Source organism: Anastrepha obliqua, chromosome 3 (genome assembly GCF_027943255.1).
Source record: "Anastrepha obliqua isolate idAnaObli1 chromosome 3, idAnaObli1_1.0, whole genome shotgun sequence".
In the NCBI taxonomy this organism is placed as follows: Eukaryota; Metazoa; Arthropoda; class Insecta; order Diptera; family Tephritidae; genus Anastrepha; species Anastrepha obliqua.
The window spans coordinates 70,231,707-70,246,849 of record NC_072894.1 but is presented as its reverse complement, the minus strand read 5'-3'; the positions used below and the strand labels follow the sequence as shown (position 1 = coordinate 70,246,849).

Sequence of the window (15,143 nt, the reverse complement as noted above, 5' to 3'; positions counted from 1 at the left end):
TAGAATGGCACAGCATATAAGAGGGCGTGTGGGAACTACTGAGAATGACTGATGTTTTATTTTTAAATCGCAGCTCCACAATGTAGCGAGGAACAATCAGAGTTTTCAAACTGGTTACAACAGAGTCGGAAGGTGTGCAAAAATGTCGAAGATTTTGAAGAAGTTGTAACCTTGGGAAGAGCAGTATATGACGGGCCCTACAACAGAGAACTCCAATTCCCGCCAACTGCAAAATTTGCACTTGAAAGCAACAACAGTTTAGCTAATTTGATTTTAGTCGCTGCGCACACAAGCGACATGCCGAGGCCAGTGCTTCCAGGGACAAGTAGGGACTTATTTTTTAAACCATTTTGCCACTAAATCATATACAAAGTTGCATTCAAGGGAAATTTTTTGTTTTATTTACTACTCGTTAAACAGTCGGTTAATCGAAAGCTGCTATAGAGATGTTCGTGAAGGCGGGGTGGTAGACGAATATACGGGATATGCTGAGTTCAAACCTTTAAATATATTGAAGTATCTTATACATTTTCATAATTTAGGTCAAAGGCAGGTTAATCTATATGTAGAGTGTTGTGTTTAGTCTGACCAACGCTTGAAGAATGGAGGGAATGGAACGTGCATAGCTTCTTAGCCACGAAAACTCAAATATACAACTATAAGTAACATTTCCCTGACTTTGAAGATTTCAAGCAATTTAAAGAAAGCGGGTCATTTTTTTTCAGGCCCTGAACACGCATGAAAAAAATCAAGATTATGAGGAACTCAACGAAGAGATAGCATGACAGTAGTAGGTATTATCGAGCGGAGAGCTTGCGAAAAATTATTCAATTAGGTCGATAATCGATTTAACGTTATTTTAATGCCGACTTACTACATTCAAATACTTACCGTTATTATTGCTTATGGCAAATCGTTGCTGCAACTGTTGCGCCAACGCCTGATGATGCTGCGCCAGTGGTGTTAACGGTGGCGGTTGCCCCAGCTGATGTGGTGCCGATTGTGAGTGTGGTACTCCCGACATAGGAGACGCATCACCGCCACCAACATTTCCTTGCCCATTATTACCACAGCCCGTGCCACTGGAAACGCACACACCTCCACCATCATTACCACCATTGTTGGCACTACCATTCATTGCATTAAATTGTTGCACAGATATAGATGTGGGTACATTACCCATGCCTCCCACTGTGCCACATTGCTGCTGTTGTTGCTGGTGCTGCTGCTGTTGCTGCAAGTGTTGCTGGTTAATAAGCGCTCCCCCAGCACTGCCGGCTGTGGTGGCATTTATGGAATTTTGTTGATTACCGCCATTTGCATTGTTATTGTTATTATTGCTAGCAGCCGAAAGTATGGAGCCATTGGCCATGTTGGTAGATGTGTTGGCGTTTGTGTTGTAGTAAGAATCCTCGCCTGCGGTAGAATGGAAGGAGAGAAGAGACATGGTAAGTTTGGAATAGATAAATATATACATACACATACTTATATTTATGTATAAACATACAGTGAAAAGCACGCAAACTTAAATTATAAACACAGCTGTACATATACATATTTCATGCTGTAAAAAAGCTGAGTTGAGCAGTAGAAGCTGAATTTTTAAAGCTTTTGTGCTTAAAGCGCCATCTGTTGGAGTCTAGCTGCACCAGCAAAAAGCTAAGTAAAGCTCTAATTCATAAATTTAAATTTGGCATATTCGCCACAATCTTCATATCAATTGCATGTAATTGCAATTAATTACAGCTCAATTAGCAACATATAAACGACATCGAAGTATGGGTGTCTCATATCCATGTGTATAGATTAAAACATGCTGGCATACTAATCTGAAAGTTACTTTCTCAAATGAAACACAATACTGCTGATAGTTCGGCGCCAATCGAAATTAAAATTATTAATAAGATATGTGCGTACAGTGGTCGGTACAAGTCTGCATACGTTCGAAGAGGCCATTTTTTCTAACTATTGCAGTTTTGTTTTAAAAATACTACATATTTACATATAAAGGTGAATCAGAACTGATGCCTGGATGTCAGTAGTGAGTGATTACTAGAGGTACGAGTACCTTTGCCATGCCATGCCATCTTTAACATTTGTCAGGATATACAATTTTCCACGACAGAACAAAGCGTTCAAAGTACTAAACCATATTATGAAAATGGTCAATTTTTAAGAACAACATATTGCCAAATTCGGAATTTTTTTGATGAAAATAATTGTCCAAATGAGTCGACAATTCAAAGGTTGGTGAACAAATTTCAAGAAACTGATTACTGTCGAGGATAGAAAAAGGAATAACAGACCAAAAACTGGGCATTATGTTGCGGATATTGGAGGGTCTCAACAATTAGGCATTCGTAAATCGACTGTTTGACGGATTTTACTTGTAGACGTGGCTCATAGTTCACATTTAAATGATGTCATTTTTCACATATTATTATTGAAGGCCGTATTTTGATTAATATGTGAATAATATGAAAATAGTGAAACCTGAAGAAATCTAAATTTGTAAACGTTTTGTTTTAGAAACTTATCTAGGCGCGCCTTTTGAAAGTCCTTTAAAACATACACTCAGCAGAAAAAGTTTGCGTACAAACGTCTGTCTTATTTCTTTTATCCAGAAATAACTCGACTTTACCAAATTTCCGAGAAAAATCGCATTCTATACTTTATTGCTAGTCTCTTGCACAATCTGACAGCGTTCAAAGCAATGGAAATCTGCCAAGATTTTGGATCAATAAATTCACAACCAAGACTCATTCCACAGCACAGAAAATTCTATGTACATACATGTAGTAAAACGGGTATCCCCCGTGTCATAAAATAGTGTAAAAGTGTCGGAAAGTTATATTCGTACTTGTCTTCGTAAAAACAACAATTGAAGACGGATTTTATAACATTCCTTATTTATTTTCAAGTTTAAGATATACAATACCACCTAAATGAAAGGGAAATTATGGTTAGATTTTTCGAAGAAAGAAAAACATTGTGAAATCGGGCTGATTGTTGGAAGAACACATTCTTCCGTACAAGGAGTGATAAAAAATCACAAAGATACCGATGTTTTTGTTTCTCGATTGCGTTCAGGATGAGCAAAAATATTAACACAGTGTGAAACTCGTCGCATTTTGAAACGTGTCCAGCAGAATACCCAACTATCAGCATCCAAAAATGCTCAAAATGTAAAACAAAGTTTTAAAAAGACCACCTGCAGGGGCATAATTCTCAAATACTTAAATAAAGCAGGGTAGCATGGTTATATCACCAGCAAAAAGGCCTTCTTATCGTCAGTTAATAGGCAAAAGCGTACTGTTTTCTTGGAAAAAGGAATTCATTATTTTTACATAAAATTTGTGCGCAAATTGTTCAAAACTGTGTAGCATGGTTATATCACCAGCAAAAAGGCCTTCTTATCGTCAGTTAATAGGCAAAAGCGTACTGTTTTCTTGGAAAACGGAATTCATTATTTTTACATAAAATTTGTGCGCAAATTGTTTAAAACTGTTTTATGGACGATCCTTAGCTCCTGGACGATACTACGAATACTAACATGCCGGTAAACTTCGATTATTTCGACCATTTTATGGACATTTCCAACTGCTACTTAATACAATACAGACAACATACTCATGATTTGGTTTTGTATGTTGTCTTTCGCTGACTCAGCGAAGTGCAATTTATTAAAACTTATGATAAAAAAAACACAAATCTAAGTTATGTAAATAGATAAATAAAAAACTGCAAATATATATATATATATATATATGTATATATAGATATTACTTAACAAAACACTTTTACAACACAGCGTTCGCGATGTGCACATGTATAGTAAATCTACATTTATTGTAAAAATAGCAACAAAATATTGCGAATTACACAAATCTCGAATATCAATTATATTCTTTATGGCTCTCATTTCATTCAACTTAAAATAAGTCTTCACATCTATTTTTAAATCTGAAATGCTTTTCATTAAAGCATTACTTTCATCAGTAATAATATTTAGATTCAAGCTTTGGTTTGAGAGAGTTTCAACAGAAATCACACGCTGGGCCCTAGACTAACCGTTTATCGAGGAATCGAACCAGCTCCTTAGGAGAGAGCAATTGTAGGTCTTCCTGTGGCCTAATGCCTCACATTTGGTGACTAAGTGTTCCATAGACTCCTCTTCACAGCAGAACCTGCATAATCTTGTTCTAGATAATCCTATTGTGTTAAAGTGTGTATTACAAGCAAAGTGACTTGTAAGTGCTCCACAGAGTAATCTGAGGCCCCTTTTTATCTAGGATTAGAGCAGATTTTACTCTGTTGGCATTGAAGTTCAAACACTTTTTGGAGTTATTAAGGTTGCTTGTGTCGTTCCAGTGTTACCTAATATTAGTTTGGATCCATTTTTTGGTCTCCTGTTTTATATTATTTTTGTTAAAGCCGAAAAATGGGGTTGGCCCAATAAATAGGCTTTCTGCCCCTTTTTTGGCATAAAAGTCTGTCTTCTCGTTTCCTTCGTGTCCCTCATGTCCTGGTGCACAAATCAGTGAGACCCGATTATGAGTGGCCAGTTTGTTGAGTGTATCGTTACACTCTATTATGACTTTTGACTCAAATGTGAAGCTATTCAAGGCTTTGAGAACCGATTGACTGTCCAAAAGTATTTTAATTTTTACTTTCTCGAACCCTCTTTTGGATATGATTTCCACTGTTTCCATTATGGCGAAGAGACCCGGATGGAAAATTGTGGTATCTGTACCTAGTGTTAGGGATTTATGTGCTCTAGGCCCCACTACACCTGCTCCTACTCCTTGGAGCATTTTGGAACCATCTGTGTACCATTTTTGTGATTGATTCGATTTACTTAAATAGCAGATTTTGTGGAAATTGCGACTTAAACAAACTTTTTTAAATTTATTTTTTTCTTATGCTATTTGATTTTATTCAACATTTTCTGTGGAAACTATCTATAATAATAATTGCTGCTTGATTAAAAATGTACTTTTTTCTCAAAAACAGCGAAATATTTTTGATCCGTGAGAAGTTTTCTTTTTGCTTTTTTCAGCTTTTTTGCAAATTTCGAATTACAAATAAAAAAAATCTGCCTTGGCGGCAAATACTTTCTGTTCAGCTAGATTTTTTATAAACTCAAGTTGTCGGCGGCTGTGTTGAATTTATCACATAATTTTCACGGCTTCACACTCATAAACGCAGTGCAATCCATCCATTTATCCACTACATTATAGCAAATTGCCGGCTCTACGAAAAGCTCTTCAAAAGACTGTATTAACAGACATTTTAAATTCCAATTAAGAACCAATACTCAATTAATAATAAGAGACGTCGTTAAAACGGCTTTTAAGAATACATAGATGGAGCTTATTTATTTGTAAGTGCGTGAGTGTGTGTCTATAGACATGATTGTGCAACTGCATGCCAATAGCCCATTCCCCTATAAATTTGGGAAAATTGTGTCAGAACAGCGAAGCGTGTGCGCCTGGCTTGGATTATTTGCAACCGTAAAAATTGGTTCACTGTATGCATGTGGCGTGTGATTAAACTTTCTTTTTGTTTGTGTGCTTTTATTTACAGATTTCTGTGCCTCCCACATACTTGCACTTTTGAAAATGTATCACAGATTTTATGCTTCGGCATATACTACTCGTAAAGGTATATAACTTTACATAATGGTTTTCGACAAGTGAACACATAAATCCTTTCCTCACTTTTAGTGCCTTCACGTGTATGCAATGCTTTTGAAAATTTGTCAAGATATACAATGTGACATAATAGTTGTCTGTGCCCGACTTACAAATTCAACTCAGTGACAATAGTCAGAGCTAAGTATTTCATACGTATGTATGTGTGTATTTTGGCAGAAGAGGCAGGTAATCCTATTTATTTATTTGCTACATGCAGTGCAACTCTTTCGTTTCTTTCGCAGGCTCGCTTTCAGGTAGTACATATTTAACCCTAGAATCGTAAGATAGTTTTACCCTACGTTAATGCTAATATACGTAAATTTTACGTACAACACAAAAATTTAAAATAAATGTTCAACAAAAACTTATATATCTTCTGTTTTGATTTTATTTATTGAAAATACAAAGTTTTATGTTTCTTAAAGTGAATTATAAACAAATGGATATGGACCTAGTTTATGTTTTACTTTAATAACAGTGTTTAAAAAACATCCGCTTTTAATAATATTTACCTGGTCGAATATAAACAACATTCATAGCCATTGCTCTTCCGATACTACGATGCACTGGATTGCTACTCCAAACATGACCATTCCTTCCCAAAAGTGGATTAGAACTGGATACATCTTCAATGTCATTTAGTTGTAGGTGCACAGTTGGTGCTGACTTCTGTTTTTTTGCCGGGGGACCTTTATTTTTTTTTTTCAGATGCCATATTTTGAGCGGACTCCACGGCTTTCATCAGTTCCTCTTCAAAAGTATTTTCCTGGAATTCAGGAGAGTAGTCTGAATCCTCCAAACTATCGTCCCTGTCAAAATCAACTTCCTCTTCAAGGTTGTCCTCATCATCATCATTACATCGCTGTCAATACTGTCCAGGAGGGCTTCTATTTCTGCATCCGCAAGGCAACGACTTGAGTTTTCCATTATTTTCTTTTATTTCTCCTGAAAACCGCACGGAACATAAATTTCATTTACAAATATTTATACGCTAATAACAAGACCACGTAAAACTTACGTACAAAAATGTATACGTTAATGCTAAGACCACGTAAAATTAACGTGCACACTTTTTTTTAAAGAACGATTAAAGCTAAACGCGAAGTAACAACTGATTTATGATTCACTTGTTAATGCAACAATAAAATAAAGGAAGCACTGCCAAGAGGTCGTAGCGATAGCGCCAAACGGTAAAGTGTAACTGACTTTTTTATGCGACATACACGTAAAATTTACGTATATTACGATTCTAGGGTTAACTTATTTTAAGATTTGTTTTTGCATTTACTTATCATTTCCTTAATGCATACATACATATTAGCACTTCTAAATACCATATGTCCATTTTTTAGCAGAAGCTTTTGCGACTGAAGTTTCTATAAGCTGAGCTATTGAACATTTTGACAGTTTTAGCTCGCTTAATGAACTTGGCAGGCAATGTTCAGGGCATTGAAATATTTTTGTATTGCTCTGCTGAAACTAGCGTGTATAGTAAGAATGAAACTAAGGAAACTTTCCACTGCCCTTAGCTTTTTAGAATTAATCAAGTGAGACGGTGCCTTCCTTAGGTTAACCAGGTTATATTTCTGCTTGGCTAACTAGTAGCCTAAACGATTAGGGCCACGTTAAAAATACATAATTCAACGCAGAAAATTAGCTCGTCTACTGTCATCATGAGCTGGTTGTACATTGTACTTCATTAACAAAATTTATTAATTCATTTACGCAACTCGCTCACACTGATATTACTACTCGGTAGTGCTCAAGTTCGAGCTATGATGGGCTTCAAACACAAAATGATAGAAAAAGTTGTTTTTAACAGCTGTCGCCCTTCGGCAGGCAATGGCAAACCTCCGAGTGTATTTTTACCATGAAAAAGTTTCTCATAAAAACCATTGCCGTTCGGAGGCGGCATAAAGCTGTAGATCGCTCCATTTGTGGAAAAACATTAAAACGCCCACAACGAATAGGAGGAGGAGGAGCTCGGCCGAACCACAATGGGTGTAAACAAGCGCCAATTATTATTATTATTAGTTATTAATCTTGATCTCAATTGTCTGCACAGTCCAGTTTAGAACATAATGCTGATTCGACCAGGTGAACACAAGCCAACAATTTAACTTATGCTACTTAGTAAAGATATTTTCATAGGAAGTTGTTGAGGTGTCATCTTATATCAGGATACTATAAACGTCACAAACGTAAAATCTAGAAAGACTGAATAGCATAGGCATATTCCAAATATAGATTTCTATTAAAATCTTTGTAACATTTACGGACAACAGAGTCCTGGGGCAACAGAAGAACAAAAATGCTACACGTTGCCCTTCTCGCTGCCACCGCATGCCTCGATTTGTCAAGTCGCGGTAATCTCTCTATGTTCAAAGATCTTATCAAAATGTGCCAAACACGCGGCTTCTACGTTGACAGTCAAGCAGCCATCAAAGCAATTTCAGCTGTAATGACAAACTCACACTGCGTACGACAATGCCGGAACAGGATAAATCTTCTAGGAACTGAGAAACAAGTTACCTTCTGCTGGGTTCTTGGACACAAGGGAATTGAAGGAAACGAGAGAGCGGAGTCGAAGTTTCTCCTGAAACAGTTCGCCAAGTTTTGCAAAAGCTCAAATATACTTGACGAGTTGCTCGAAAGGAACTTTTGCTCTATGCACAGCATATTGAAAAGCAGTGATTTTTCGCTTGAACGTACCTAGTTGAACCAAATAGTTACTGGACTGAACAGACTGAAATCATGATAGCAACGATGGATCCAATATAGTGTGGAGGCAGCAATTAAAATCACTAGAAAGTCGGAATATTATACCGACATTTAAATTTGGCTAACTTTAAGTCATTGGGTTTGGGGATGCATATCCAGAAAGAGAGTAGAAGGTAAAATGGGCAATACTTGATTATTCTGCAATGCCATTTGATAAATAGTGTAGTGTACTTTGGCTTCATTGCTGACAATTAACCTCACTTTGGTCAACGATGCAAAATATAAAACTGCATGTGACTGCTTTTTAATTGCAGTGAAGTATTGCAACAAAACTAACGCTCTAGAAGGCTCTCATCATACCCGCCCTAAAGTATGGCGCCAAAGCTAGGACGATGACAATATCCGATGAGGCGTCCCTTGGAGTGTTTGAGAGAAAGATTCTGTGGAAGATTTTTGAACCTGTAAACGTTGGTGACGGCGGGTATCGCAGGCGATGGAACAATGAACTGTACAAGCTTTACGACGACAAAGACGTAGCGCAGCGAATAAAGCGGCTACGTTGGCTAGGTCATGTTGTCCGAATGGATACAAACGCTCCAGTTCTGGCTGATGGTAGCAGAGGAAGAGGAAGGCCTCTTCTGCGTTGGAAAGATCAGGTGGAGAAGGATTTGGCTTTACATGGTATGTCCAACTGGTGCCGGTTAGCACGAGAAAGAAAAGCGTAAGCAGTTATCGCGCCAATCAAGAAGAAGAAGAAAGTATTGGGAATACCAGCCCAAAATCCGAATATCAATCCACTAGAAAACTTGTGGACATATTTAAAGAAAAAGTTGCGAAAAAAACACTGAAAACGTCGAGCAAAGCACAAAAACTTTATTTTAGGAGAATGGCGCAAGATACCTCAAAATTATAATGCTCAATACAATAGACTCATTCTGTGAGAGACCATAAAGTTTACATATGCCCGGGAAAACCACACAAAGTACAGATTCACATTTAATTATTTAAAACACACAACTTAAAACCACGAGGGTCGCTTGAAAAGGCCATCCAAAGTCCGTTGGGATAAACCTTTTTTATTTTTCGACATAGTGTCCTTTTAGGCCTCGTGCAATGCTGTTCTAGTTTGTTAATTCAGCACCTCCTCGCTTGAATATAATCTGTGAAACGAGTTGGAACATTATTCGCATTCATTTTGCGACCACAACTGCTAAGGCCTGAGCTGTTGCGTTGTCGTGATGGAAAATGCCGAATGCCAAACACTAAGAAAACTTGGTGTCGTATGTTCTTTCAAGAGATACAATCAACTAAACATAGCCTCGATACGTGTCAGTAGTGTAATCTCTTCGACTAGGCACAGACTATTGTCCAACGATCTTCGTATTAAGAGAAAATAGTTTTTTTTTCTTTTTTATTTTTATTTTTGCGTTATTTTTAAACGGAATAAATTTATTTTTTACTATTGTCTTATATTAGCTAAAACCAAAAATTGCAATAAAACTTTGAAAAAATACATATTTTCTTAAGCAGTGTCTGAATTTCGCTAGATTAGTAGATGTCAAAACACTTGCTTGACTAACTATAGAAGAATGCATTCAAAGGGTTGCAGAGTGTTGTAGCGCCATTTTAGTATGGATACAGGCATTTTGTGTATTTTTAAATTATAAAGTATTTGTACATTGTGAAAAGTGTTGAATCAAGTGCTATGAAAGTTTAAGTATAGGAAGATGAGAAAGTTAAATTTGGCAAGGATATTTCTTGAAGAATTAAATATAAGAGAAATAGCTGTGTGAAAATGAGTTCTAGTTTAAGTCGTGTCAGCAATACTAGTTCAAAGGGGGAACACCGTCACATACATACTTTTCAAAATTGCCGAAGACGATGGTACAGAAATTGATACATAAGAACTTAAAAATGGTGATTCAACCGTTGGTCGTCCTGCTCAAAAGACACTTTTGGCAAAGGAAATGCCACTAAAACTAAGCAATTGGACAAAACAGTCAATTTAACCATTGGTTTGACTCGAAAATCTCAAAGTTAAAATTTTTAGTTGCGTGAGTTTTTGTACGTAAGGTCAAAATCAACTAGCGTTACCTCGATGAGTGTTTTCACCGCACGTTAAAAAAAGTGGCAATCGAATAGTCTAGAAAAGTGTTTTCTTTTCGAGATTAAAATTGTTTGCCTCAAAAATGAAGATATCGGCCTGATGATATCCCCGACTTTGACCCGATACGTCTAATATATTTTGAAAGCGCTGGCAACAAAGTGAAGATACCACACTTCAACTAAGTGGGATCGTATCCTTCAGGCAGTATGCTATAAAATAGTTGTACTAATACCCACAGCAAATTGTGATTAATGCAATGTCGGCGCGCATAAAAGCTAAAGGAAACTCAACAAAATATTGATAAAATTTATTAAATTTTGTTATTATGACGTAAACAAATAATACAGCTGAATACGCCCCGAATTCAAATACAAAATGTCGAACATTTTTTAATTTATATGTAAAGTAAAATTGAGACCGAGTAAGATGGATTGATAAATCGGGTGACTGATTGGATAACCCTTCGCTAGGCTTGCGAAGGTGATGTTAAAACACGAAAAATGTCCCCCGTAACAGGCCTATATAAGCGACTAAAATCAAAAAGCGAAGAGCCGAAGAGAGTGTCAAATTGCCAATTACTTACTAGGCACCTAAACTTTCTAAGTATATTATCAGCCTAACAAATATGAATAAAATCTGCGAAAGTTTAAGAATTGGAACGAACAATTTTGGTGAAAAAGGTTTAAGGAAAAGATTGATTTTGAAAGGATAAAACTGGCTTCCTTCTTTGCATAAAACAACCTTTTGGAGGACTTCAAACTCTATATTATGCACTAAAGCATCATAGTTTTAAGCAGAATGCTTACAGTAGTGGGATTCGTACAATTAATTGCAGAGTCATACTCATAATAAATTATTTCTCCACATTTAAATAAATAATAAATGAGTTTTTACCAATTCAAGCAAACAAAATAATGATCCGCCTAATGTGAGCGGGAGGTTATTTACATTTCAAGCACAAAGCACTGCGTAATACGTATACAAATCTGGAAGACCATTGTAAGCGACGCCTAAAATAATGCAACAATGCACAATGCAGCAGCACTATCAATAATTTATGAGCGCATGCAGCGACCACAATTGTGCACAAGAATAATCCGTTATTCGAGCTTTTAAGTACTTCGCATACACTAGTAAGTTACTCCACTGATATGGCGTAAATGCCACTTTATTCCTTTCGTCGACGATCTCATCCCTTCATCTGCTTCATATACTCACCTGGCTCTTGTATATTCCCCAGTGGACTCTCTGGCAGCAGTATACCCTTCTGCACAAGATCCTCACGATTGGCACGTACTGATATTTTGCGTTCAAGTGCTGCGAAGCAAACGAGAAATCGGGAAGTGGATAAAGCAAGTTGTGGTTGTTGTTAGCAATAAAGAGAAGCAATTAGCACAAACAAACAAAAAGACAAAAAACAACTTAAAGTAATGAGCGAATCAAGCACGCCTTATGTGGCGAATTACTCTTAAAGAAAATAGAATTTCCCCTTGCCAAGTAATAGTTTTAGTGTTAGTGAATAAAATAGTATGCTGTATATATTGTAATTAGTAATGGAGTTAGTGTATTAGTGATTTAAATTAACTTTCCTGTAAGTAGTACAAAGTGCATATGTACACACATACATACATACATGTGTATACACCTATATGTTTGCAACATTTTAATGGCACTTACATTTGGAAGCTGCTTCGAATTTTTCGCTCTTCTTTTTCCGCCGCCATTTCCATGGTTTGAAGAATCGCCCCAAAGCACTTAACTTACTTTTACGCTCGAGCGGGGGTGTGCGTGTACCGGAGCCGAGACTATTTGTACGCAGGGCAGCACCGTTTTGCTTTTTAGCTGAAAATGAAGACAAAAAATATTATTAGTAAACGGTTTATTTTTAATTTTAATTTTTATTTCGAACTTTCGGGTTGGTAGCCCGATTAGTCCCACTTATATTTACATATAGAACTCTGTTCGAAAAAATAGCTGAAGATTTTACCTTTGGTGACAGATAAAAGGAGCACGGCGCAAGATCTTTCATTAAATGGTCTAACTGTGGAATGCTGTATTTACTAGAACTCTCTTGCCAAACAAACCCATTCCGAAAATAAAAAACAAATCTTATACGAACAATCGCGACAACAAAGGCTATGAAACGAAAGCGAGACGTACTTCTTTCTTTTTGGTTATGTTCGGTGCTCGGTATCCTGACAGGCCGATTATCACCAGCTGCTACTGGGCTATCACCTTCGAATGCTATACTCTGCCACATATTTATTTTTAATCTTTTCTCCTTCCTGACTTTTCGCAAGATATCAACAATCAAAGCAAATAATCAGAATCAAGCATGCTTTTGAATGCAACGGAAAGTGCAGATATGCAAATTTCACATGACATTCATTAAAAAGAGAATTCTGAGAGCACACGTGCCAAACTCTCTTTTATGGTATTGTCCTTGGGGGCTATTTGTTTTTTCAATAAGAATAAGGAGGACTCACGATAATCAGCCGCTGGTCATTGGTGTTACATGGCAAAGCCTTAGGTATTGGGTCTGGAATACAAAATTCTGAAGATTCTTTTTTCTATGACCAGCCCTAATAAAACATACTTATCACAAGTGCATACATACATACACAGACGCACGTTTATGTGAGAACAAAGAAGACATCATTGAAAGTCACAATTATCGATTTTCCCATCAATCGATTAGTATGTATATATGTAGTTAAAAATAAGAATGAGCAACACATATAATAAAGGTCATTGAGATAGGATGGTCGCTGGAGGCAAATGAGTTCGATGCTGCAAAACCATAATATTAAATACAGTACTTTTGGGATATAAGGCCCAAGGCTAATGAATTTCCCCTCACATAAGTTAACTAGGACAACCGCCGTACCCGAATGGGCTACTGCGTGACTACTATTCGGAAGTTCACAGGTTTGAGACCTCGTTCACCAATCGATAGAAAAACTTTTTTCTAATAGTTGTTACACCTCGGCAGGCAATGGCAAACCTCCAAGCATATTTCTTGCATTAAAAAGCTCCTCGTAGAAAAAAAAACCATCTGCCGTTCGAAGACGACGTAAAACTGTGGGTCCCTCCATTTGTGGAAAACATCAAGACGCACACCGCAAATAGGAAGAGGAGCGTGGCCAAACACCAAAAAGGGGTGAATATATGTATGAATGTAAGTTAACTAAATTAGGTCACAAAAAAATACGCTTCAGCAATATATGGTATAGGACGATTACCATCTAATGTATTTCTCGCTTAAGAATCTATTCGCTTATTATTATTTCAAAACTCACACGAACATAACAAAAAACAAAAGTGATTGAATTTTGAGCATTTCCTTGGCCCTTATACCCAGAAAATACCGTACAGACTAACGAAATTTGATAAAAGCAAACAAAATTGCAGATGAATTGAATCGGAAAATATAGCCAAAATGGCGGAAAAGGTGTTCATATTGATTTTAGAATATATTTATAGATACTTATATATGCAAACATATGCACATGTATGTACATACAAACATCAGACAGTCATTGTGAGTAAAGGATACCCCTCATTTACTACTACATTCAGTTTTTATATGAATAGTCAAATGAATTGGCCGGCCTTTTTCTTTGCAATTTAATTCTTCTGATGAAGCTAACTAATAAGGCGCTTCATAACAACAAAGCATTTATTTGCTTTTTATTAAGTTTTAGTGATTTTTTTTTTATGAAAATATATTTCATTGTACATAGTGCACAAACCATATAAACACGAGTTTCAAATTTTGTGCAAATCAAGAAATATTTTAACACATTTTCATTGAAATTTAAAACAAGTTAACCAAAACTTTTGGAAAAATTTCGAGCATTGACTTTTGGTACAATAAAGTGTAAGCTTGGATATGGAGCTTTTGAGAGAAAATGCTCAAAATCGCCAGCAAAGAAATTCTCAAAACATCCACACGATTTTTGAGCCACTTCAGATTTGTTCTTTGTACCAAAATTTAATGGGCCATAAAAAACGAAGTACTCGAAATTTTCTACAAATACTGAATAATAAGTTTGAAATTTGGATGAAAATGAAAAACTTATTCAATTTAAATAAGAAAGAAATGAATGGTCAAAACGTAGCCCTAAAAAGTTATCAAGCGCACTCTATATACTCGTATTCTGAAAATAATCCAAGTATGTAAATCAGACCTAAGAGAAGAACGTGGGCTATATCGCATCAAATATAACAGCGAGATACAAGGCGAAAACGTTTTGCACGTTTGCTAAATGCAAGATGAAAGAATATCTCGCAAAGTTCCAGATGCGCGCATGCTTGATGAAAAGCGAAGAGAACAGTCACGGAAACATTGGTTAGACGACGTTGAGGACGACCTCAGAAGCATAGGAGTGACCATCTATCGTAGTCTGGCTATGGACCGAGATACATAAAGAAGAATTGTGGAGGAAGCGAAGGCTCACAACGAGCTGTGATGCTATGAATGATGGTAAACAGACCATAAATACGGTTTTTCAAAGCGTCTCGAATGTAACGCATTGTAGCATATCTACGTTGTACAAAAATAGTTATTCTCATGTAAGTATTATAACATGTAACAAGAATCAACTTTATTTGTTAGC

General features: G+C 36.5%; 1 protein-coding gene across 1 annotated transcript in view; it reads right to left on the bottom strand.

The window, feature by feature from the left end:
- Nucleotides 1–438: 438 nt before the first annotated feature.
- LOC129242057 (uncharacterized protein DDB_G0283357-like) overlaps nucleotides 439–15,143 on the bottom strand; it is a 136,273-nt gene continuing 121,568 nt past the window's right edge. Inside the window, exons 5-8 of the mRNA XM_054878616.1 lie at nucleotides 12,202–12,366; nucleotides 11,743–11,841; nucleotides 892–1,416; nucleotides 439–500 (exon numbers count right to left, since the gene is read on the bottom strand). Of these exons, the coding sequence (XP_054734591.1) occupies nucleotides 439–500; nucleotides 892–1,416; nucleotides 11,743–11,841; nucleotides 12,202–12,366 (851 nt within the window). The remainder of the gene's footprint in view (nucleotides 501–891; nucleotides 1,417–11,742; nucleotides 11,842–12,201; nucleotides 12,367–15,143) is intronic.